The sequence below is a fragment of the Cottoperca gobio genome, chromosome 23, assembly GCF_900634415.1.
Source record: "Cottoperca gobio chromosome 23, fCotGob3.1, whole genome shotgun sequence".
Taxonomy (NCBI): domain Eukaryota; kingdom Metazoa; phylum Chordata; class Actinopteri; order Perciformes; family Bovichtidae; genus Cottoperca; species Cottoperca gobio.
The window spans coordinates 12,332,090-12,355,960 of NC_041377.1; the positions used below are offsets into that span (position 1 = coordinate 12,332,090).

Below are 23,871 nucleotides of genomic sequence, written 5' to 3' on the forward strand. Positions count from 1 at the left end.
TGTGGGTTAATAACTCTGACCTTGTGACACAGAGGGTTAAACCAAGAGACAAACACCATCTGCAGTGAACTGCAGTGCAGTTTGAAGGACGCTCTAATAAAACTCTGACTGAATCAAACTCAATAGAGAAGACCCTCAGCGCTTCTCAATTATAATTCTTTTAAAAACAAGGAAGCAAAAGAAATGTTCTGCTTTGGTTTCTGGGTCAAAATTCTTAAAATTGCTCCATTAACAAGACAACAACTTTGAGAGGGATATTTTGGGGGTGTTTCCTTGATTGACAGATGTGCTAGACGGTGTTGGTTGCTGCTTGCTTGCCCCACTTTAGCATCACCCAGACTCCACTCAAAATGAAAGATCTTACTTGAAAGTTATCGTTTTGAAATTCAATACAGCCAGAGATTCAAGTTCCTAAAATGGTGAACATTATTTTGGAAGTTCTCCATTAGAGCCAAGCATGTGGAGAGTGTGTGGCTGCTAACTCGCATGTGGTCCAGTGTGGTGTCAAATGTCTGCAAGGTCTCGCAGCCAACTACTGACAAGAAATACAAAATCTATACAAAGCCTCTGTCATCCTCCGAGTCAGACTGTGATGGTGTGCTAATCTCCAACATACCAGCTATTAATGTGACAGACCCGGCCTGGCAGGAACACTAACACAAGAGAAGCAGCATTGTGTTCTGTGCAGCACAAGTGGACCACACAAAAGAATGAAAAAGCTGAAAGGTTTAAGTGGCGTCAAGATGGCTATTGAGTGGGTTTACAGAGGAGACATTGGTTGTGCATCTATGTGTGCGTGATGCTGTGCGCTTAACAACCAACACATTACACAGACATGTGCAGAATCTCTCAAGGCCAAAACCCCTCGTCTGTGTGTTGAGAGAACAAAAGGAGGAGGAGGCTGCACTCAGATCTGATTTTTAAATAGCAAGCAATGTTTAAATGGCATCTTAACATGCAGCTGTGCAAAAGGCCAAACAGCAAACTGAAAAAGACTGCAGGGGAGGCTATCATAGGGTCAGTTATTGGTTTTGTGACACATGGTGTCGTAAAAATCAAAGAGCCAGTGACAAGACGACGCACTTAACGAGAAGGCCACACCTCCAAACTCTGAAGAAAGGACCATCATGTTAAAGTGCTGGGTACGGAAACCCTGAGAGGCAAGTGAGGAGGGGATCCTGGTGGTCAGATCTAAATAGTTTTCTGTTCCGGGTTTATGACCTAACAACAAGTATAAAAAAAAAGGTTTTGCCAGGAAAAAATATCAGTGAAAAAAAGGTTTTGGATGGTTGTTGTCGTCGTCTGGCACGTTTTCTGCACTTCAGCCTCTTGTGGCCAAAATGAGAAGTAACGTTGAACCTGTTTCACAGATGAAAATATAGAATTAAGGAACTTAGAAAGATCATCCTGGAAAAACCTTGGCTCCCCACATCTGTTCTTAAGTCAAACTCAAGAGTGAAAACTATTTAGATCCAACTTAGAAACTGGATCATCAGAATGTTTTCTCTCTCACTTGTCCGTCAGGGCTCCCGTACGTTCACAGGCTCTGCAGTTACACGCAGACACTTCTGGTGTCTTGTAAAAACTCACCGTTGGCGATTGATTTGGTCTCCCCTCTGCCTGCCACCTGTAAGACATGAAGACAGGGAGGTGACGAGGCAGCACGTGTGAAGACAGATGCAGAAAGGCAGCAAAACATACCTGCAAAGCCTCCAGTGAAAGCAGCTAGTGCTGATCTAACACTTCCACCTACACAGATCTGCCTCATCCATCGTTATCCTGCTCATCCTGCCTTCCCTGACATCACAGCATAGCATGGTTAGCTAATGACAAGGTTTCTAACCGCTACCTTTCCTGTCCAGGGCCCTCTTTACGTCAGTGCAGACCACCGCCTGGTGCCCTCCAACCCAACTACTCCCTGTGGCGGACCACAGCCTCCGGTCTGGACTGCAGCTGTTGGCTGCAGGAACACACTTCTCCCGGGGTAGGAAGGAAGGTTTATACTAAAGTAGGTGGGTAGGTAAGACATCTTTTTTTTAACGTGGGGCTTCACTTCTACTAAGCAGCTCTACAAACAGCTTTATCTGTGTGTATAAATGAAAGATAAGACCATTTATTCATGTTTAGTCCGACTTGTTTGAAAATGCGAGGTGATAACAGTGATTCAATAATGTCAAACTGCCATTGTGCAACTCTGCAAGGCGTCTAATGAATGCTGTAAACAGTTCCTCCATTAGGGCAATATAAAGTCAAGAGAAGTTGGACAGAATGATTTGTGGTCGCCAGAAGGAGCGGGGATGTGTTACAACCAGTTGTGAAAAGCATTTAGCCCGCAGTTGGACAACAGGCGCACTGTTGTAAAAGGTTTTTTTTTACGACACAGAATTTACGCTGAACTGTAATCTTCTGGCTTTTGTTGAGTCGGCTTTAACAAGTTATGGGTGTTAATGGAGTCAACGCCGTAATGCTTTAAAATGGGCTTTACTATGGCTGCGCTGATATGTTCACTTTGATCCTTTTATTTTACAGCACTTAGAACGTTTGGCACACATGCTTAACAACTTTCATTCCTAAATAAATGCATTATGGAACACAGATGATGTTTACTGCTCAGTATCTACAAAATGCAGATAATTACATCCTTTAGGAGTTTGTGTGTGAAGGGAATACGATTCAGAGAGCGAGAGAGAGAGAGGAGATGCCAGAGCATACGACGCATTTGTCAAATCATAACTAACTGTGGACCGAAACTCTTAGATATTATCATTGTGATTTAGATAAGTAGCAGCCTCAAACCACAGCAGAGCAGAGCACAGCAGAGCAGAGCACAGCTTGCCAACAACAAAGAGCAAGAAGTCGACAAGAGTGACAGCAGAAGGTGAGGTCATTCTGTGATAAGAAAAATGACACTTTTACCTCTCCAGGCTTATTCCAGATTTAACGATGAGGCCAACTAGCTATGAGAGTTCTTTAAAACAAAAACAAACACAATTGATTGTTACTCCCATTGTCAAAATCGTGAGATAATTTGAATATTCCTACACCATCTCTTTAACAAAATGCTCTCTTGATTGACATCTGGAAAACTATGAAAAACCACGGGAAATCCTTTCAAGACCACAGACCAATTTGGCATAGTTAAAACTTCATCTGGAGGCTCACTTGGATTTTCCCCGGTGGTTGAGACTGGTACTCTGATCATGGTACAAATTCCTCACCATGATGCTAGTGAACAGTTTGAAATGAATAATAGCTACCTTGGTTGGAGAGGCACCTTTGTTTTCCCATAGACTCCTCTTGTTGGTCACGTCGACAGGCTTCAGGTCCTGTCAGAGAGAGAAAACAAGAGGCAAAGACAAAGCATCATATCAGCGGTGCTCAGAGTGCCCGGCATTTGTAGGTCAATTTGAAAATAGTTGTCATTTTGGCAGAGTGTCTTGGATGTAGAAGGAATGACAGAGGAGGACACAGAGCTGGAGGAGCGAGAGCAAAGGTTGACAGACACTGTCAGGCAGAGGGCTGCTTGTCTGGAGGAAGTGGGAAACAGAATTCAGTGGTGGGAATATTCGGAACGTTCCAGTTTTTGAACTCTGAAAGAAATATTCACTTGTATTCAAAGTTTTCTTTCATATCCTCCTGCCGTGTGTCACCTATTTGAGCACAAGCCATGATCCGCGACACGGAAAGCTCCAACATAAATATTTGTATAAAACATGGGTAAGAGTGAAGAGAGATACTGGACACTGGCACGAAGCCATACACACGAGCAGGACTGAAGAGAAACACTCTGCTAGCAAAGCTTCTGATAAGCTTGAGATAAAATGTTTAAGTGGCATTGTATACTAAACATCTGCCAAGTCTACAATATCCACATGTACTGTATATGTATTATGATGTAAGAGTGGACACTTCAGAAGTAATGTCATGCTGTGGCCACCAGGTGGTGCCACACTGACAATATCTCAACCTGACCACTGCATCATTTGAAAATGATTAGAACATGACCAGAAGTAATTATCATATTATCATGAAATTATCATTATCATAATTACAATTATAATAACAATACTGAAGGGCTGATTTAAGAGTACAGCAGTGTATTACGAATGCAGCTCAGATATTTCCATGCACAACTGAATTATTGAAACCAATAACCTAACATAACCTTTAAAAAGAAAATGTAAATTAAAGATTCCAAAAAACTTGGTTTCCCTCTTAAACATTTAATACTTTCAACTTAATAAGTAAATACTAATAAAAAAAACATCCTAATGTATTATTTATAAAGAGTTTAACACTCAAAATGCATCTGACCTGCTTATCCACGCCTGTTAGTGTGGTTTTAGAGGATTTGATTGACAGTTACAACTAGAGGCAGAATGCAAGAAAAGTTGGGCAGTAAATTGTGTGTTCCTGCGGGACCTCATCGCTCATAGTAAGAAGGTTATTAATACATTATTTCAGGGCCTTTAAAGTAAATGTTTAGATCCTGAGATTTAAATAAAAACATGTTTGATAAGTATTTCTCTACAGGCCCTGAGCTGTACAGTACATGTACTGTACTTCCTAACTGCAGCGACAGGGGTTACTACGGCGACGACCTACTGTTGGCCTTCCTCCTGACGTTTTGCCGCTCTCCGGGGTTTTATTCAGCCAGTCGTTAATGCGACCCGCCACGCCTGTCTTCATCACAGCTGCTTCCTGTTTGGATAGGGTCAAAGGTCAGCTATGCCTGGTCGTCATCTGCAACAAGGCTGAGCAGGAAGTGCCAGTGAACCGGCTCTGTCCTCTCTCTCTCTCTGCTCCAGTCACACTAAAACTAAACTAACTTCCCCGTCTTTTACCTTGAACGGGCTTCCGCCATTGCCAGGTGAGCCGAACACGTTGCCTTTCTCCCACATGCTCTTAATGTTTCGAATGCTGTCGGTAACCATGGGAAGGTCTACCGCTCCAGAGCGAGGGGACCGAGACTCCTTGTTCTCTCTCTGCTGAAACAAAGGGATGACTTTAAATTGGTGAATAGCAGTGATGGCTGTTCTGATACCAGTCTGTGAATTTCTACAATGAGCAGGATGTGAACCTTTGGCCAAGAAAAGCAGCCAAATCATTTTTAGCAAGAGTGGCCGTCCTGTGGCCGTTTCCATTATTTGCAATGTCACCCATGATGTTGACGCCACATCCAGGATGACCGTAGCCCTGTTATCTGCCTGTGACAGCAATTTTATTTTGTTTTTTAAGTGTATTTTTAACTAGGAACCACACAATACTTTTAGTAAGATAATAAAGGAAGACATACATTTATTTAAACATGGCAGAAGCACTAAGAACGAGGAAAAAGTCATTTCTGAGGATAAACAACGAGGCTCAGTCTTTCTTTTTTATCTTCTGCTATTTCTTATACATTCATTTGAAATGTGCACACAAATAAATGTCATTGTAAGGTATTTAGGACTACCATAATGTCGTTCTTGTATAAGTTCCTGCAAGAAGTCTTGTTATATTTTTGATGTTTGATAAACAGCTCCGTGTCTTGTAATCCCAGGTGGGATAGGACAGAAATGTTTTGCATGACACAGAAATACACTACGTGAGTAACTACAGTGTCACGTGGCACCTATGTGGATGCCACACTGCTTCCTATATGTGATGTTACAGCAGAAGAAAAACTAACCTGAGCAGCTGAGGTGTACTGCTCCAGCCTGTTGTCTATCTTGGACACCACAGGAGAAGGAGACGCCTTCACTGTGCTGCTGGGCAGAAGCAAACAGTTAGCATGAACAGCCTGGGACCACTTTGAATATTATACACAATGTGGTCAACCATCTTAAGTGCCTTGAGAAGAAAACACATGCTCCACTAAAAGCTTTGTTAGAGGGAAATAAATATGATCTGGCAGATGATGCTTAATGATGTTCGTACCTCTTCTGTGCCGACTTGTTCAGGAACTCTGCCCTCTCGCCAATCTGGTGAGAAAGGTTATTAGAGCTCTAGGTTAATAAATATTGCATATTGCAAACCTAACCTATCTAATTTGAGATTAGAAGTCAAATATGAAGATACACATGTGATTACCGGTAGAAATATAGTTAAATAACTTAACCAAACTTAAACGATAATCCCTGAACTACGAATGTTTTTTTAACGGTGGGTTTCTCATGTTGTCTCTTGTGACTTCATATGCTCAATAAACTGGATTCTCAGCAACAGACAATGTAACGGATTGTTCCCTTCATGTACAAAATGCTCTAAAAGACATGCACACACACACACACACAGAAAAAACACAGCAAGTTTTTTTTACTGTCTGCCGTTGGACTGTGGGAATCTCAGAGGATTGTTTATGATACAAGGCTAAAAGCGGGGGCAACACATGCGTTCCTTAGACGCTCACAGAAAAAAACCTTTAAACGGACAAAAGAAAGAACTGCAGAAAAAGCTCCCCCCCTCCCTTTTTCTCTCTCTGTGAAAAAGGCCATAGCGCTTGGCTGCTACTGAATGTGGGAGTTCCCAAAATACTCTCCGACAGGAAATTCCCCATTCTCAGATGCGTTTTAAAGAGCCGTAGCCATCGGAACGCAGTTACAGTAATCCTGTTAACCCTAATCGCTTTCCTGCATCCCCGCAGCCTGTCCTTCATTCTGTCGCCCTGTCCCTCTCTCACAGAGAACACTGTACTTTATGGAGCAGCGTTATGCTGGTTTGCTGCTGATAACATGTAGACGAGCTCCTGAAACTGTGTTCCAATGGGAGGTGATTGCTGATAGCGAGGCACATATATGGCAGTTATCGGGCAGAAAACACATCACGGCAAAACAATGTACCTTCTGAAATGCATGCATGCGATTTTGAAATAGACTGCTGGCAGGTTTCAAAGAACTACAGGAGCTGGGAATACAAACATGTTACATGTTTACAAGAGAGATAGGTTGTTTGGTTTTTATTTGGCGCTAGCAACATGAGACAGATCTCAATCCGTTTTCATGGGTTTTTTCCACTTATGTCACTATTAAGACACTACATAGTGTGTGCTGTGATAACAAGACACTTTAAAGCTGCAATCTTATTAAACTCACCCGTTTAAATTATGTTAAGGCTTAAAGTTATGCATAATTAAGAGTGTGGCCACTTTAAGTGACGTCAGAAGTTGCTAGCTGGGCCCGACTCGGCGTTCCAACAACCGCTTTGCCCATCTTTGGATCAGCCGCAATGAGCTTCAGAAACCCAAAGGTGATGTCACAGAGACTACGGATAGCTGTTTTCCACAACAAAGCTCTAATAACCCGAGTGTAAGCTACAGACCAAGCACCAAACGGCAGACAGACAGCTAGCTAACATTTTTTTTATAGCTATAGCATTTATAGCTGAAGAGCCAGATTGTTAAGTCAGAAGTTGGTGAAGACCAAAACAGAGCTAAAAAGGAGAGTAAACATTGGATTTACATTCACAAAGTAGATAAGCAACTGTTTGCTAACGTGTTAGCTTATCAACTTAATCAGGTGTATAAATAAATGTGTTTGTAGCTTGTTCTGCTGCCACCAAGTGACCGAAAAAATGTTTTATCTTTTGGTTTTATTGTCTATACATGACATTGATCTGAAAGCTAATTATCTCAGTTGTGAAAAAGTTCTCCTGTTGGATGGAGTATGATGAAAAACTTAACTAAAGTTGGAAGATACACTGCAACTTTATGTTGACCTGGAAATACAATGTCACATAAACAAAAGGAAGGAAAAGAAAAACACGGCAAAGCAACAACTCATACACAACACAGTGTGTAGTGTATGGAATATAAAATAGCCAAAACACACACACACACACACACAACACACACAAACACACACACGCACACACACACACACACACACACACACACACACACACACACACACACAGCTGTACCTACAGTGAACATCACCACAAAGTAAAGCTGTGTCTGTGAGGCGAGTGCAGCGGGGTGGAGAATTACAGTTGAACATTATTTACAAACTGACCACAAACACACAAAGCCGAGCCTGGAGATCGAAGTCTCACCGGGTCGGGCCAGATGGATATTACTGCTAACTGTTACTAATTACATTTTCTCCACTGGCTGAAAATCCCCCTTGCTTTTCAGTGTGTGGGAGTTGGCTTATGGCAACACTGGAAACATTTATTCAAAATCGAGTTGATTAAACGTTCCTTCGCCGTGACAAACATTTATCTTTGGATGAGGTGGGTAGGGGGCACACACTGGGTTGATTCAGGTTTTTTTCCGAGTGCAATGTTTCTTGTGACAAACAGGTTACCATGTCAGCAGAATTTCAAAGTGAACAGTGGAATGAAATATAGAGAAACGTGCCAGACTTTCCACATTTTCCCCCTTAGTTTATCGAGGCTCTTTCTATTTCTGAGAGCTAAAAAGAGGTGAGAAGGGCAGATGCGGGTCATCTGGCGCTTGATCTCGCCAAATATTTTGAATGTTTAGCTTGAGCTTTGCTGCGCTGCCGGATGAGTGGGATTTGCAGGTTTTGGAGAACCGTAATATTGAGTCCATTATGCTGACAACTGTACGGGACGGGATGCCAATACAAACAGAACAGATTCAACAAAGGCAAAGTGTTTTAAACTTACAATAGTTTAAAGTATTGGGATGAAATATCTGTGTTTATGAAGAACTGGCTGATTAATTGACCCCTCGCTAAATAAAAACCCTAACCGAGCAGCGATTGTCTAACCGATATGTAAGAGCAATATTCAGCATCTAAATAGTTTGGACGGTTTTATTTGAGGATAAACTGTCATTAGCATTTCTTGCTAACTGGAGTAGTAAGAGAATGCTACTTTCAAAGATAAGAATCATTTAATTAGCCTAAGATAGTTCATCACAAGCACGTCCACTGTGTAGTATTTCCCCACTGAGTGAAAGCTGGTCCTGGATGCTACTAATCCACACGGATCCTCAACTGGTGAGGTGCCGTGTGAAGACAAAAAAAAAGAAAATATATATATATAGGAACAATAACTATGATGTAGGGGGGTTAGCGGGTTAGCGACTGGTCAATTGGCAAATAAAACTGGACTGACACTCTCCTGTTTCGACACAGGGCAGAGGTGGGAGGTTAAAAATGGCAGACTGACCTTCAGAGAGGAGCCTCGAGGGCTGACGCACTTGAAAGGTCGGCCCTCGTCGTCCACAGTGTCCTCCTCCTTCTGTCTCTTCTCAGCTGCCTCTGCTCTTCTCCTTTCAATCTCCTCCTTCATCTTCCTCTTCTCCTCCTGAGAAAAGACAGATGTGCTTTGAGTTTTTCAGCGGACGCACATCTGATCGCGATATTAGAAAGAAATTAAGTGGCAATCCTTCATATCCTCGACAGGGAACTTTCTGTTCATTTCATTGGAGCACATGTAGGTGGCGCTCTGTTCTTTACCAGCCCAGGCATGCAGGATATTGCTGCTCATTTCTCTTCTATTTACTCCAAACAAACCAGTGTTGCTGCTGGAAACCTAAAGTACGCTTCCTGAGCACAAGTGGATTTTTCCTGTGAACGAACTAACCAGAGTGTTCAAGCAGCAAATGCAAAATCTTTCCAGAGCTGGGTATAAGGTGAAAGACTTTCACATGGTTTATGGGTTATTATTTATGAATAGCAGAAGCCACCAACATGATAGACAACCAATAATCAGGAATGCAGCCGACCCAGACAATAGATATGTGCCAATTTATAATTGATTTACTTATTTCTAATGAAGCAGGTCAGGAACAAATTCAATTACTCAGAGCAAATTCTTATTTACAAGGATCGCCTGCATCAGGAGAAAAAAAAAAAAGCTATTTTGGAAAGCTTGAGATATGCATGCTATCAACAGATCTTTTTTTTTAAAACAATTAATGTATGAATACTGTATTCAGAAGAGGGCTGATGCTTGACAGTATATCAGCCCTCTCCAGCAGCCTTGTCTTGGTTAATTAGACTCTCTGTATCTCTGGGCCATCTTTTAATTACAAACCAAAAGGCCTCATTAACATGACACAAGAGGAGAAGGACGGGGGCAGATAGCGAGAGACGGGCCGCCACATTCGGAGCCAAGAACAACAAAGGAAGACCGGTCAGGGTAATAGCGAGAACGCAGGGCTTCAGAGCGAGCGGATAAAAAGGGAAAATAGACGACATCGCGACGTTGAATACAGATGTGAACACGTGGGAAGGAGGAGGTTATCACATCTCAGATACAGAAGGAAGAGGTCATAATAAGGAATGACATGCATGAGGGACCCAAACAGGTGGAGTAAGGCGAAATGACGTTGATGTGGCGCTAGTATGAGTGTGATGCATGGGTTAGTGTGAAGGCTACATCAACACGAAAGTGGTAGTGTCAAAACAAGGAATATGAAGAAATAACTAGAAGTAATGAGACAAAAAAGCTTAAAATCAAACTGAAATTGAATTGGTTCTGGTATATCTTACGGTTTTCTTTATTTTTCCGCCCTGTAGGTGGGAATCAGTCCTGATTAGTAAGTAATAAGTAAACTAACTACCTTCCACTACAAGGGTGGAAGTAAGTTGTGTAAGTCTTGTGCTCTAGTTAGTAGCACAGCCATGGAAATTGACAGCACGTCTCGGAGCAAAGTCGGCTCTCAGATGTCAGTCAACAGCTGCGATGGGAAACACCCACACAAGCTTAGATGTTGTTTTCATAAATATGTCCAAAAAACATTTTTATTCTCTTTTGACAAATGTGAAACCTCGCACAACACCATGAAATGTGAGGAGAATTACAATTTCAGTTTGACTTTAACAAAACATCAAGAAGAAATTGGATGAAAGGGAGAATAGGAACACAGGTAGACAGAGCTAAACTGATCAAACAGCATCCATAAAGTGACTCTATCTTCCCTACCTCATCTCTGGCTTTTCTCTCCGCCTCCTCCTGCTTCTTCTGCCTTTCCTCCTCCTCCAGCACCTTCTTCCTCTCCTCCCTCTTCTTCTTCAGCTCCTCCAGCTCCACTTCGGCCTCCTGCTGCTTCTGCCTCATCCTCTCGAACTCCTCGCTCTCGGCGTCGTCGCGGCGGCGCTTCAGCTCCTCCAGCTTGCGCTCGGCCTCCAGGCGGGCGGCGTCGTCCTGGTCGTCACCCGCGGAAACCTCGAGGGAACGCACGCTGCCGCGACTGGGACAGACACACAACCGCGGATCAGAGCACACATGCAGCAGGTCACAGCAGAAACAAGGAGTGTGGAAGCAGGATGCAAAGCAGGCTGACGTTCAGGTTAACACTTGACATTTGATACAAACTGAATATTTCAACAAACACTTGAATGAGTTGTGACTCAAACACACACACAAATACCAACAATCACCTTTGCAAAGATAATGTTACAGCACATCTCAAGTTTCACGCTGGGAACTAACCTCAAGTGACCCATGTCTAAGACACACGACTGCTCTGCTCCGGCTGACTGCGCAACACAAAAAGCTTGTCTGCTTGAAAATCTGACTCGGACATGCTTTTTCCAATTATTTTGCAGATGCCTAGGGCAATACGTCCTCGCTTTTATAGCAGCCTGAGCTACAAACAATAAATGTCAGACTGCGACATTAATAACTTCCCGTCTGACTAAACTGCCACTGTTCAGCATATGCAAACACTGTGAAGTGTTACGACCAACATGAAGATTTCTCCTCCATAATTTGTCAGAATAAGATGCAGACAGCCCTCGTATCATTTAGTAAATGCAGGACGTGTTAAGTATCCTTTAAAATGCAATACATTTTTGTTTTAATTTTATGCTTTCAATCATTTCTTCTCATAGGAATATGTGTCTTTTCCTCACACTTCTGAATATCTTATTTTGTAAAGCAACAGTGAGCTGTGGTTGTTGTGTAGCTTGATCTTCTCATCTGACCTTTGTGTCAAGAATATTAAGTTACTGCAGTAACTTTCCACAACTGGTCAAATGTAGACAGGCGCTGGTATATTAGCATACTGCTGTAAATGCCTACGATCAGCTTCATGAAGCAGTGTTGTTATTTCTTCATTATAATGTTTTACTGCCAGTATTAGGACAATTGTGGAACTGGAATGTCTAGACTTTAAATGATCTGTCATTAGACCAAACTACTTAATTATTTTAAGCATGACTGAATATTTTTACTTGTTTTTCTTCTACATTTATGTAATAAGTATCAGCCAGGTGGGAAAATATTGTATATTGTCTTAAAACATCCACAATAGTGCAATAATGTGGAATCAGACTAAATTTAATTTTTAATATTTGACCAATAATGTAAAGATTTGATAACGTTCAGGTAATTATTTTAGATTTTTCCGCCACACATTCTTTACTGACAACAAATTGGGACATGAGTTTTGTTTCTGAGATTCTTGAATAATTCATCAGACCGGGCTCTTCCCAACCTGGCCTCAGTGGAAACCCAGCAGGTCACTTGATGTGTGCGTCTTGTCTGTGTACCTGAGGGTCCTCTCAGGTTTCCTGTGCTGTTTGGGAGCCGCCTCCTCGTCGTGCAGCCCTCCGTTCTGCTTCCTCTCCTCCTCCCTCTCCTCCCTGGCCCTGCCTCTCTCCTTCACCTGCACAGAAACAACCCAGGAAGGGGGGGGGGATTAGGCTGAGTGGGCGGAGTCTGTCATGTGACATTACGGCAATAAGAAAACACACCAAACACACAGAACCTCACATAACACAGCGTCCACTCCAGAATTACTACTGAGACAGGATTAACTAACATGTGATCAACATGTCTCTGACCGTCATCAAAAACACCATTATAAATTATAATCATTATGTTACCGAGCCCAATATGTACACTTCCAGTCAAGCTTTTAAAGCACCATATGTTATTAACCTGTAGCACAGAGGGTACATGTGTCTCACTGTTAACTGCATCTAGCAGGCTGAGCTGGTGGGCCTTTTCAGCACAGGGGAAAGTGCCAAGAAACATGAAAAGCATCTTGAAACTGAGAGGAGCGCTCGTCAAAAGAGTTCAGACAGACCGAGACTGACAAAATAAAACATACTTGGTTCATGAGGGTGTATTGTTTGTCTGTGTAAGACAAGGCTACACAAGAAAGTAGAGAAGAGTTTGGGAGGCTTATGGGTTGAGTGATAAATTGGAAGCTTTTATTGATCCATTAAAACAGTTTATAGGCTTTCTTGGGGTTATACTATACTGCTGCAAATGAAAAACGTATTGAGGACAAGTTCAGGATATTTGTAGTTCAATTCCCGTTTCACTTTGACATCAATTTTTGTTTCTAATTCAGGGTTTTAAATGAAAAACAAATCCTCGCCTGGTATAAAACCTTTAACTGGAAGTGTACACATGATATGATGTCTCGATGATTCCCATATAATGTCCCCTTTCCGTGAACACACTTATTGGTTTAAATGACTTTATGTTCCAGTGAGTTCTTTGGAGTGGAGTCAGTGTAATAAGTGTTGCTGCTCTCCAAGCTGAGGTGGAAGACATGCAGAAAAAACACTGTGACCACGAAAACGTAGGCTCAGTAACCGACAGTTTGCAAATGGTGCAAGCCACACTGTGACGACACGGGGTGTCTGGGTAATTTCAGCGTCTGGCTCCGACATAAATCACAAAATCAACAAGAGGGCCTTATTAAGAGAATCTTCTGTGGTTTAATCTGGAATGATTTCTGTTTACACATCTCCTTACAGATGCATCAAGACACTGAAGTTACCCAGAGAGATTTTCTGTGCTGTGCATCACACTTCTACTGTAAAGCTTACCACTGGAGTAATACCTCATTATCCTCTGAATGCAGTATCTCAGATACCTCATTGTCCTCTTCAGAGACATTTCTGAGAGACATTGACTTATTCTCTGATGAATAATCTACATAATCATCCTCAGGTACCTCCTCAGCCTCCTCTGATGCTACTGCATCCTCCTCAGTGCCTGAATTTGTTGACTCGACCTGGTTTGAAATCTCACTGACTACTGAATGTGTTTCTTCTTCAGCGAGTTCCTATGAAAAAGGTTTACAACAGTTCTTTGAACGAACGATCGGCGATTGCCTCAACGATGCGCATTTAGAAGTCAATAAATCGATGACCATACCTGGTTTTGCATTTTAGGTTCTTCAGTTGATTCCTACAGAAACAAGCATCACATTTACATGGACTGTCAGCTATGGAACATATAATAAACGGCTAAAACATGATGGTATAACACCTCATTATGTAATAACTGGACAAAATGTAATACATTGTCAATTTATTATGTAATAATCTGCCGCATTTTGTAAAAAAAAAAGCAGCCTGAACACTGTGTGTAATAATTTGTACAACATTTTGAAATAAATTATTACATATTGCATTTTGTAATAACCACCGCAATATGTAATCATTTATTATAAAATACGAGGAAATGTATTGCATGTTGTTGAGTTATTACATAATGTGTTGCAACAAGGTCACTCACCTGTTCTCTCAAGTAAGACCTCCTCGGTTTGTCCTCCACCACCTCCACTTTCTGCTCCTCCTCTTCATCTACACCCTCCTCTTCTTCCTCTCCACCCTCAGGAGCAGCCTGTTCTTCCTCCCTCGGCTCCTTCTGCTCCCTCCTTGAGCTGTACGTCTCTGTCTTCTCCTCGTCCTCCTCATTGTCACGGTAACGACCCTTACGCCAGGAGGATGGCTGCTCCTCTTCTGCGTTGTTTTTCTCCGTGGCGACGCCGTCGTCGTGGCCCTCTGTCGCGGTGGGGTCCAGCTCGCCTTGTCTATCCAGTGCCTCCTTCATGCGTCTCTGTCGTCTCTCCTCGCGTTTGGCCATGCGATCCAGCAGGGCCTGGTCCTCGTCGTCTCCGCCGCCTCCTCCGTAAGAGCTGCTCACAGACACGGTCTCTGTCACACTAGGAGGAGAGAGAGAAGACAAACATTTCACTGTGTGTTCTTTTGTTAATGAGGAAGAAGCATTTAGTCCTATTACCATTGAGATGCTCTTGACTAAGTCCTATATATAGGTTTTTAAGCAGTTGTGGGGTTCGGATGTGAGTAACTAATATGCAGGTGATACTGAATGAGTCAAGTTTTTGGGACCTGATAAATTGCGTGACTGTGATTTACACTGGTCATTGATAAAGCTAAAGCAAACCTATGTGTTGCTAAAAAGACTAAATAAAACCTGTGAACAGAATTCAAAATTTACAGGAAGTGGCTGCCACATCAGTAAGCCCTTTAGCCAGTATTTGGAGAATGCTGACAACTGTCTGTATTGACAGGTCTTCACCACAGATATTGTTAACAATAAACTATTGGTCAGGCCTTAAAATAAACAGAAAATCTGTGAATTCCTCTCGGATTCCAGGTCTCAAGTTACATTTTTATCCTTGACTCAAAAGTTCTTTGTATACGCAAGAAGAAAAGCCAAGGAATTATCGAAGTCAGTATGATTTATCCCTGGGGGAACATGAAAGTATGCACAAAATGTCATGGCAATCCATCAAATGGCTGTTATATTTAGGTCTGGACCAAAGTGGAGAACCAACTGTCCAACTGAATGGCTAAAACTATGTATTATCCACCAAATACTACCTATCCATCCATCCACCTCACTTCAAATAGCATGACTCAGAATGTACTGACCTACAAGTCTGGCAAACATTATCCTAGCATCTATACAATAGACAATGGCTAGTCAACTCTAGGTCCAGTCTCAGCATCCTCCTGCACAATCCCCTTGTTGTTTGACTGGCCCAGGATGTATCTCTGAGCTCATAGAGAGGAAACATTCATGTTCACAAAGCAATGTCTGTGTCAGAGCAACCCACCACTTCCACTGGAGCCAAGACGATTGATCTTATAGCCATACAAACGGCATGGAAATGAATATTGAGCCCCTTTGTTCCTATGGCAGGCTTTTTGATGGATAGGTATGAGATCATGTCTTGGTTGTCATGTTGACAGCTGTGACTTGGTAGAAAATGGAGTTCAATTCTTGCATTGGTTGACTTGAAATGTATTAAAGGATGCAAAAATAATGAATGGTTTGCAAAAAGCCACTTCACAGAATTCCATCAGACAACACCTGACAATGTTACAATATGTCATCTTAGCCGTCAACCTAACGAGGCACAGCAGGCCTGTCAACTTTTGGATTTCTCCACATGTTGAAGTGCTGTGCTTAGAGCTCTAGTATAAGCAACACACTGTCTAAAGATTTTAAAAGGTGGTGTCATTTTTTAAGCCTTTCCAAATCACAAAACTCAAAAGTAAAAGTGTAAAGAATGGATTAAACTGGGTTTTTATCCGCTATAGCGTAAACTGCTAATGTTAGCATGTCTGGCTAACTAGCTTACTACCTACAGTGTTACTTCCAAGGCATTCTGCGGGTACAAGAAAAAGCCCAGATCAAGACTACCACATCCACTGTGCAGCTGTTACTGGATGCTATCAGAGTTTGAGGGGTATAAATGTTAGCATCTGTCTTGTTTTTTTTAATGGATCTGTGGAAAACTCCAGCAACCCCAACTAATGTTACCTGGGACACATATTATTTGCCAAACCCAATGTTTAGTCTTTACCCTTAAAGCCCTTTCTCTAATATTAAAAGTGAAAACACACTATTTGAACGTTACGTAGTACGTTAGCAAAGCAACCAAACAGGATTATGTGGGAACAAAATAACAGTCAGACTTTTAGCATGCAGCCTTCAAGTGCTAACTCAAAACAGAACTTGTGGAGCTAATGTTAGCTAGCTAGCTACAGCTAATAAAAATAGCCAGAAACAGTTACAGGCAGCATAATCGACAATTTCCAGTTAGAAATTATAAGGCTGCTTTTAATTACTTCTGTCTTCTGAGCGAGAAATCAATCACTGCAGCTGCACTGCACTGGCTCCCGGTTAAATACAGAATAGAATTCAAAATCCTTCTCCTGACTTACAAATCAATTAATGGTCAGGCTCCAGCATATCTTAAAGATCTCATAGTACCTTATAAACCAACTAGAGCATTGCGCTCCCAGACTGCAGGGTTACTTGTGGTTCCTAGAGTCTCTAAGAGTACAATGGGAGCCAGAGCCTTCAGCTATCAAGCTCCTCTCCAGTGGAACCAGCTTCCAGTTTGTGTTCGGGAGGCAGACACACTCTCCACATTTAAGAGTAGGCTAAAGACTTTCCTTTTTGATAAAGCTTATAGTTAGGGCTGGCTCAGGTTTGCCCTGGATCAGCCCCTAGTTATGCTGCTATAGGCTTAGACTGCCGGGGGACACCTCCCTGCTCTCTTCCTTCTCTTCCTCTCTCCTCCCCTCCCTCTCTCTTCTTCTCCCTCTCTATCTGTATGCATTTATGTAAATGTATGTTACTAACTCACCATCCGGGGTATCATCCCCGGAGTGTCTGTCTCTCATGTGGCAGGTTGCCACTGATAAAGTTTACGTCAGGATCATGAATCGTGACAGCGCCTGCTGACCTGGTCCTGCTGGACACCGGGAAGCCTTATTGACATTTTCCTGGATTCATCCATACTTTCTATTTCTTTTTTTTCCAACACAACATAATTTCTGTCAAATGTTGTATTTGTATTATGTTGTTTATCCTGTACACACGACATCTATTGCACGTCTGTCTGTCCTGGGAGAGGGATCCCACCTCAGTTGCTCTCCCTGAGGTGTCTTCTATTTTTCCCCCTTTAATTATGGGGTTTCTTTTAGGAAGTTTTTCCTTGTGCGATGCGAGGGTCTAAGGACAGAGGATGTCGTAACCTGTACAGTCTGTAAAGCACACTGAGACAAATGTATAATTTGTGATATTGGGCTATACAAATAAATTTGATTTGATTTGATTTTGAATCACCATTATCATTTAAACTGTGTAATCACTGTAAAGCAAAGATGAAAGAAAAGCGCAACTTAGCAATTGGTTGTTGACAACATATTTGTCACAGACAGAACCTGTGTTGCTATATGAGTGTCACCTGTGGCTGTTGGTCATAACCAGACTGTCTGGCTGTCCACTGGGCTCGTCACTCTCCTTGCCCTTCATTCTCTCCTGGCGTGCCCTGCGTCTCCTCTCGCGGGCCGCCTCCTCCTCATCATCATCATTCTTCGCCAACCTGAGGGGGACAAAAGAAGAGCGAGAGAGACAGGGTGAGGACACAATGAGACTTTATTTCTTTTTCAGCTTCAACTTTAAATCCTTACTTTCTTCCACACTTCCTCAATTTAACTTCACGGTTAGAATCTTCAAAGTGAAGGATTCTTTAAATTGGACTATAATCATCTCAGTGACCAAACCTGGTGGATTTGTCAGGAGCTTTTTTTTCTTCTTCTCTCCATCTAGCTGACCTGTCAGATGTGCAACAACCAATACTTCTTATCGTCGCTGCAGTTTTAACAAACTGATAAAAACTGAGCCTGGAGACATGGCTGAGGATAAGACAGAGCCAGAGAAACAGCGCTTCTGGGCCCACAGCTTGTACTGGTCAGGTCAGTGATGGAACAGAGTAAACTGCGTGTGTGTGTGTGTGTGTGTGTATATATGCACTGCAAAACAACCGCTAGTCTTAAAAGAAGATATTTCTAAAAAGTTAATTAATACCATATTAAATCTGGAAATTCCTTTTTTCTTGGCTTAACAAACTGAAGTTAAATCTTCTTAGACAACTTAGACATATCTGCAGGTGGAGTTTTGTTTGAAATATACTGCCTCTAGCTTTAATAACATTTTAGATATTATCTAAACGGAATCGTTTCACATTTTTGTTTGCTTTCTTGCAGAGAGTTCGAAGATGGAGACCACGCTCTCATCCGTACGCTGAATATGAAACCACCAGTGGTGGGCCGTCAGGGCCAGCAAGGCCTTCTCTGCTGGCCTAAACATCATCAGAATATAAATTTAATGTTGATATATTTTTTCCACAAATATGTATTAAATTATTCCCCATAGTCTATTCTCTTCATTTCATAGCTTTCCTCTTGGTTGCGCTGCTTCCAGCCTCAGATCGAGATTTGGAGGGCTGGCCTTTATGTTAGAGCTTTTATCCAATCATATTTCAGCCATAATGTGTTGCCAGGGTCCAAGAGATCTGCCCTTAGGCCTTCAGAATCAACAGTGCGGGCGCCTGTCGCTTAAAGTGAACGGAAACAAAACTGTGGCGTTAACCAATCAGATTTTGAGTTGGCGACACCGGGGCCAGCTAGCAGGCGTACGATAACGTCAGCACGTGCACGTCTTTTGATTGGATATGCACGATTGAGAGGCAGAGCTATGCAGAGCTAGCAAACTGAACTTGAACAAGCTAATTTGTGTAGATTTCTAGCTGTTTTTTTTCAACCCACAATGGCTGAAGGAGAAGAAGAGATCGATTTGGTCGCAGATATAACTACAATGCCATTTTCAAGACAAACTTTTCAAGAAAAGATAGACATCGTGAGAAGAGAACGGCCAACCCCGATGCTAGCGAGCCTATCACAGCCGGGAAAAGGGTTTGTCCGCCACTTTCAAATCACTAAGTACGAGCGGTACCCCCGGCTCACAGCCTCCGAGAGGCACTGCACATTGTACTGCTGGGAATGCCTGCTATTTACAACTAAATGTTTCGTAAATATTAATATAACTCTGTTGGGTGATGCAACGCCTGGTTATCCTGCGTTTCTGTCTAAATGTATAGTTTCTAGAGCCATGGCATCATAATGATGGTATTAAGAGGTGGAATAATTCAGGTAGGACTGTGTATGACATCACTGAAGGCCTAGGTGTGAAATGCATGGCCCGCCACTGGAAACCACAGAGGGTTAGCTTAGCTTAGCACTAAGACTGGGGGAAGCAGCATGGCATGGCTCTTCCCAAAAGTAAAATAGAAACTGCTAGCATTTCTAAGAGTCATCAATTCACGCTTTATATCTTGTTTATGAAATTTATACATTTAGACCTTTGATTCAGATTTTTTTTAGTAAAGCTGTTTCCCCTATGCCGCCGGTCTTTATGCTAAGCTAAGGTTAGCTGTGTATTTAACGGGCAGATATGAGTGGAATTAATCAATTTTCCCAGTTTATTTCTTTCACTACCTGAATGTGTGAACGTAAATATTAAAGAAAAGTTAACCCTGGGATATGTTAACAGTGATGTATTTTTCTTAATAATATGCATAACTGATCAAGCAAACAGTACATGGAGCAAGGTCACGCCAGGTCATGTCTAACATGTCATAAGTAAAAATCTTTTTTTTGCATTAGAAACTAAGAGTTAAAATGTTTTCCTTTGTCTCTCCATCTTGCCATTAACAGGGAGAAATCCATTGTAAAAACAAACCGCCCATATCCTTAATAGAGCAAAATCCAAAGCAGACATGCAGTGGATTATGCATGTCTTTATTAAATGCAGTGGTTAAAGTAAAGGGTGCGGCTGCATACAATCATCAACACAACTCCATTGTTCGCAGTGTAGTCGCACTGTATATTTATGTGCTTAAATCTGATTGAAAGCAACAAGTTGAGGCCTTTCTCTCAGTCACTCTGGGAAATTCAGAATATCTAAATGAAATAGAAGACGTGTTAGAGAAAGAGGCTACACCCAGAAAGTTAAGTATATTTATCATTGTATTATAAATAAAACCATCATAAACGGGGGGTATCTATCACTAGTTAGACAATGCAATACTAGCAGAGACTTCTTTTTTTGTATTCTTCCAAAATATTAAATCAGTTCCCAAACTGCTATGTTTCTGGCCACCTGACATCTATGAACTAAGCTCCATGCTTGATCTGTATTGCCCCGACTGACCTTTACACTCCCACTGCTAACCACATGCCTAGCTACCTGACATCACAGCGCCTCCTTTGAGGTCATCCAGCGAAGCGTGCTATTGCATGTTAATTGCAACATGTGTGGTGAGCCGAGCTAAAGCTGCTTGGGTTTATGTGAGGTTTTACAGCTTGTGAACAACAATTTCCTTCTTTCTTTCCTTCCCCTTTGCTGTTCTTTCTGCCTCCTGTTTCTTTCTCTCAGATGAGGAATGTTGTCATAACAGAACAGATGAATCTGTCAACGCCCAAGCAGGACCTACGGGACGTTGACATCAGTGACGTCAGGCAATCATTGACACATGTGTGTGCTTAGTTCTGATAATTCAGCATCTTTAAGGGTAGACAACTGATCTAATCCAGATAAGTTAGACTCTTTTCAGCCTTCAAGCTTGTCAATGTAACACCAGCCACAGTGGCCACAAGTTACAATGACAATATATAACAACAAAGCAGCAAGTAGAGTCAGAAAGTCAGAAATCTGGCTGTAATAATATATATTTTAAGCTGAAATTATTCACTATGGTTGTAAATCATAAGTTTCATCACAACACGATATTATATAGATTCTTCGGGCAACAATACGATATTTGCTGATATCACAAAGTCTGCGAGGATACGATTTCAGTTAGATTTAATCAGGGACCTGCGATCGATATGAGACAATATCATCACAATCAGTTACATTTATATCAACTCACTAAAAGTCACTAAAACACGATTTGACAATTGTATTACTGGGCTCTGTAGGAAGGATGGAAACTTGGATGGAAATACACATACACAGATTGCAGTGGGAAATATCTTAAAGATGATAATCTCTATCGATGTTTTCACTTTGCACCATTCATTGATCATTGAATCAATACATCGATCTAGATCAACGGATCTTTGCACTCAGAATGAGCTACTGGTCGTACCAGACCTAGTCATTCAAACACACTCCTGTCAGTATTGAAGTCAGAATGTTTTTTAAGAGGAACAATGTGTTATTTCTTGCTTTAAAATCATTTCTCCTCCACAAATCTTCGTCAACTTCACTTAAGTTCCCCTGCAGTAGAAAATACATTACAATAATAAACTCTTATTTAAAATGTCAGAGTGATATGTTGTTTCTGTGGTAAAAAAATAAGTTGTGAAACAACTGCCTTAACTCCCGAAGGACTGCGCCATCCCATAAACAGGCACTAAATGTCATGAGAAAGAGAAAAAGTCGACAGCTAAAAATGGAACAAAAGAGTCCATGGTGGCAATGACGACGACGACGAGAATCTCAGGGTTAAAGATTCCTCAGTAGGAGGGAAGAACAAACTCCTAAAAGCTGAATTAGCATTCCTGTCAATCACAGCCTTGGCCAGAGACACATACACAACCAAAGGCCCGATTTAATATCCCTTTCCTTACCTAGGCCCCAAACTCTATCAGCATACTGACACAGAAATATGGGGAGAGGGGGAAGCGAGGATAAGGAAAGGGAAAAAAAAGGAGAAAAAGAAAGGACAATGAAAGTGAAATGGAGAGTGAGGATAAAGAAAAGTGGGAAATGAAAAACGTGAAAGCAAAGGGCGTGCACGATAATGGAAAAAGGAGTAATCTCCAGATTTTATCACAGAGGACATATTTTACTGCACAGAATGATGTGCAGCCAGTTACACACTGCAGGTATGTGTATCTGTCATATACAAGATGCCCTTTTCTTGGGTGGCCAAGTACACAGTATTGACTGACAGCTGACATGTGCCGATGTTACAGCTGAAAAAGGAAATTAAAAGTCATGTTACACATGTGCATAACTCCTTGAGCATAGTACAGTAAAGATGATTTAAGCATTCACAAAGTAAGTGTCTGCTTGGACAGCACAGGCACACTAAACATCGCCATCAGCGAGCCTATTAGGGAGAAATATGTCCAAATATTTTCTTTGCAGCGAAATATCTCAGAAATGTCAGTGAAAACAATTTGGGAAAAGCCCATGAGAAAAGACTTCTTCACCCCTCCTCAAGAGGAGAGGGACGGAGGGAGAAACGTAGAGAGGAAGATCGAAAAGCTGCTGTGAACAGAGGGGAGGGGAGAGAAGGAAGGGATGGAGAGGGAGAGGGAGAGGTAAAGAGGGTGGGGGCTCTGCTTACGCTGTCAGAAATGCTGACCCATTCCCACGCTGGCCTCTCTGGACTATTTCCCTTCCTACTAGCGGCCCAAAGAACCACAACGTACCCCGTCTGTCTCCCTTCCCCACCCTGAGATCTAGCTGGGACGGCTCCAAGAATACACAATATTAGAATTCCCCTCGACTGCTTTTACTCTTACTCATTTTACACTTCTTGTGGGGAGTAAAAAAAGAATTAAGATTATGCTTAAAAAATCTACAATAGCTCAACTCCTTTTCAAGCTCATGTGGTGAGTAAGAAGCTGACTCAACCGGCTCAACCTCTCCCTCCCTATCTCTATCTGTATCTCTCTCTCTCTCTTCCTGACAGAACCAACAGCTTTACGACGAAGGATCGCCCGGGTCATGTTTGGAACGGTCCATTCACCCAGGGCGGGGATTGTTTGGCATGGCTCATTCACAGAGGATGGGTGTTATTTCCTCGGCCCTTCCTGGTCCCTCGGGGGGAGTGGACAGAACAGATGTAAAGGATGAAGAGGAAGAAGAGGATGGTGGGGAAGAGAGGAGAAAGAGGAGGCTGAGAAGGAGATGGAGAAAAAGGAGGACGCAGGGTTGAGAATGAAAGTGGAAGAAGATGAGGAGAATGATGAGGCATATTTACTGTCTGCGCAATGAAACTACAGCACAAGAGACAGTTAGCTTAGCTTAGCATAAAGACTGAAAGGAGGAAACAAACAACAAGTTGTGGTTTTACTGCGGACTATTTTTCTGGGCTGTGTGCAGAGTAGTATTCATCTGATCTAACTTTTAGAAAGACAGCAAGTAAAAAGTATTTCCCAAATTGTCGGACTGTTCCTTTAACTGTCCGATAAACAACAATGATGACTCACCATCGGCCGTGCAGAATATCTGTCTATGTGCAATGTGCAAATATTAAGGAGAATGAACTGCTCCGGCTGCATTTAGCAGGGAGTTTGTTTTGTAAACTACGCACGTTACAAAAGAAGA

At 42.0% G+C, this 23,871-nt stretch overlaps 1 protein-coding gene across 7 annotated transcripts in view; it reads right to left on the bottom strand.

The window, feature by feature from the left end:
* Positions 1-23,871, bottom strand: part of cald1a (caldesmon 1a) — a 53,856-nt gene that overhangs the window by 1,748 nt on the left and 28,237 nt on the right. For 2 of the 7 annotated variants that reach the window (XM_029461751.1, XM_029461752.1), the window contains exons 3-15: positions 17,930-18,067; positions 14,437-14,866; positions 14,074-14,106; positions 13,757-13,981; positions 12,450-12,565; positions 10,879-11,146; positions 9,118-9,255; positions 5,920-5,963; positions 5,672-5,747; positions 4,845-4,988; positions 4,606-4,701; positions 3,258-3,326; positions 1,591-1,627 (exon numbers count right to left, since the gene is read on the bottom strand). In XM_029461751.1, the coding sequence (XP_029317611.1) occupies positions 1,591-1,627; positions 3,258-3,326; positions 4,606-4,701; positions 4,845-4,988; positions 5,672-5,747; positions 5,920-5,963; positions 9,118-9,255; positions 10,879-11,146; positions 12,450-12,565; positions 13,757-13,981; positions 14,074-14,106; positions 14,437-14,866; positions 17,930-18,067 (1,814 nt within the window). Of the gene's footprint in view, positions 1-1,590; positions 1,628-2,916; positions 2,969-3,257; positions 3,327-4,605; positions 4,702-4,844; positions 4,989-5,671; positions 5,748-5,919; positions 5,964-9,117; positions 9,256-10,878; positions 11,147-12,449; positions 12,566-13,756; positions 13,982-14,073; positions 14,107-14,436; positions 14,867-17,929; positions 18,068-23,871 lie in introns of all 7 variants that reach the window. The other 5 variants (XR_003834540.1, XM_029461753.1, XM_029461754.1 and 2 more) reach the window with 5 other exon arrangements.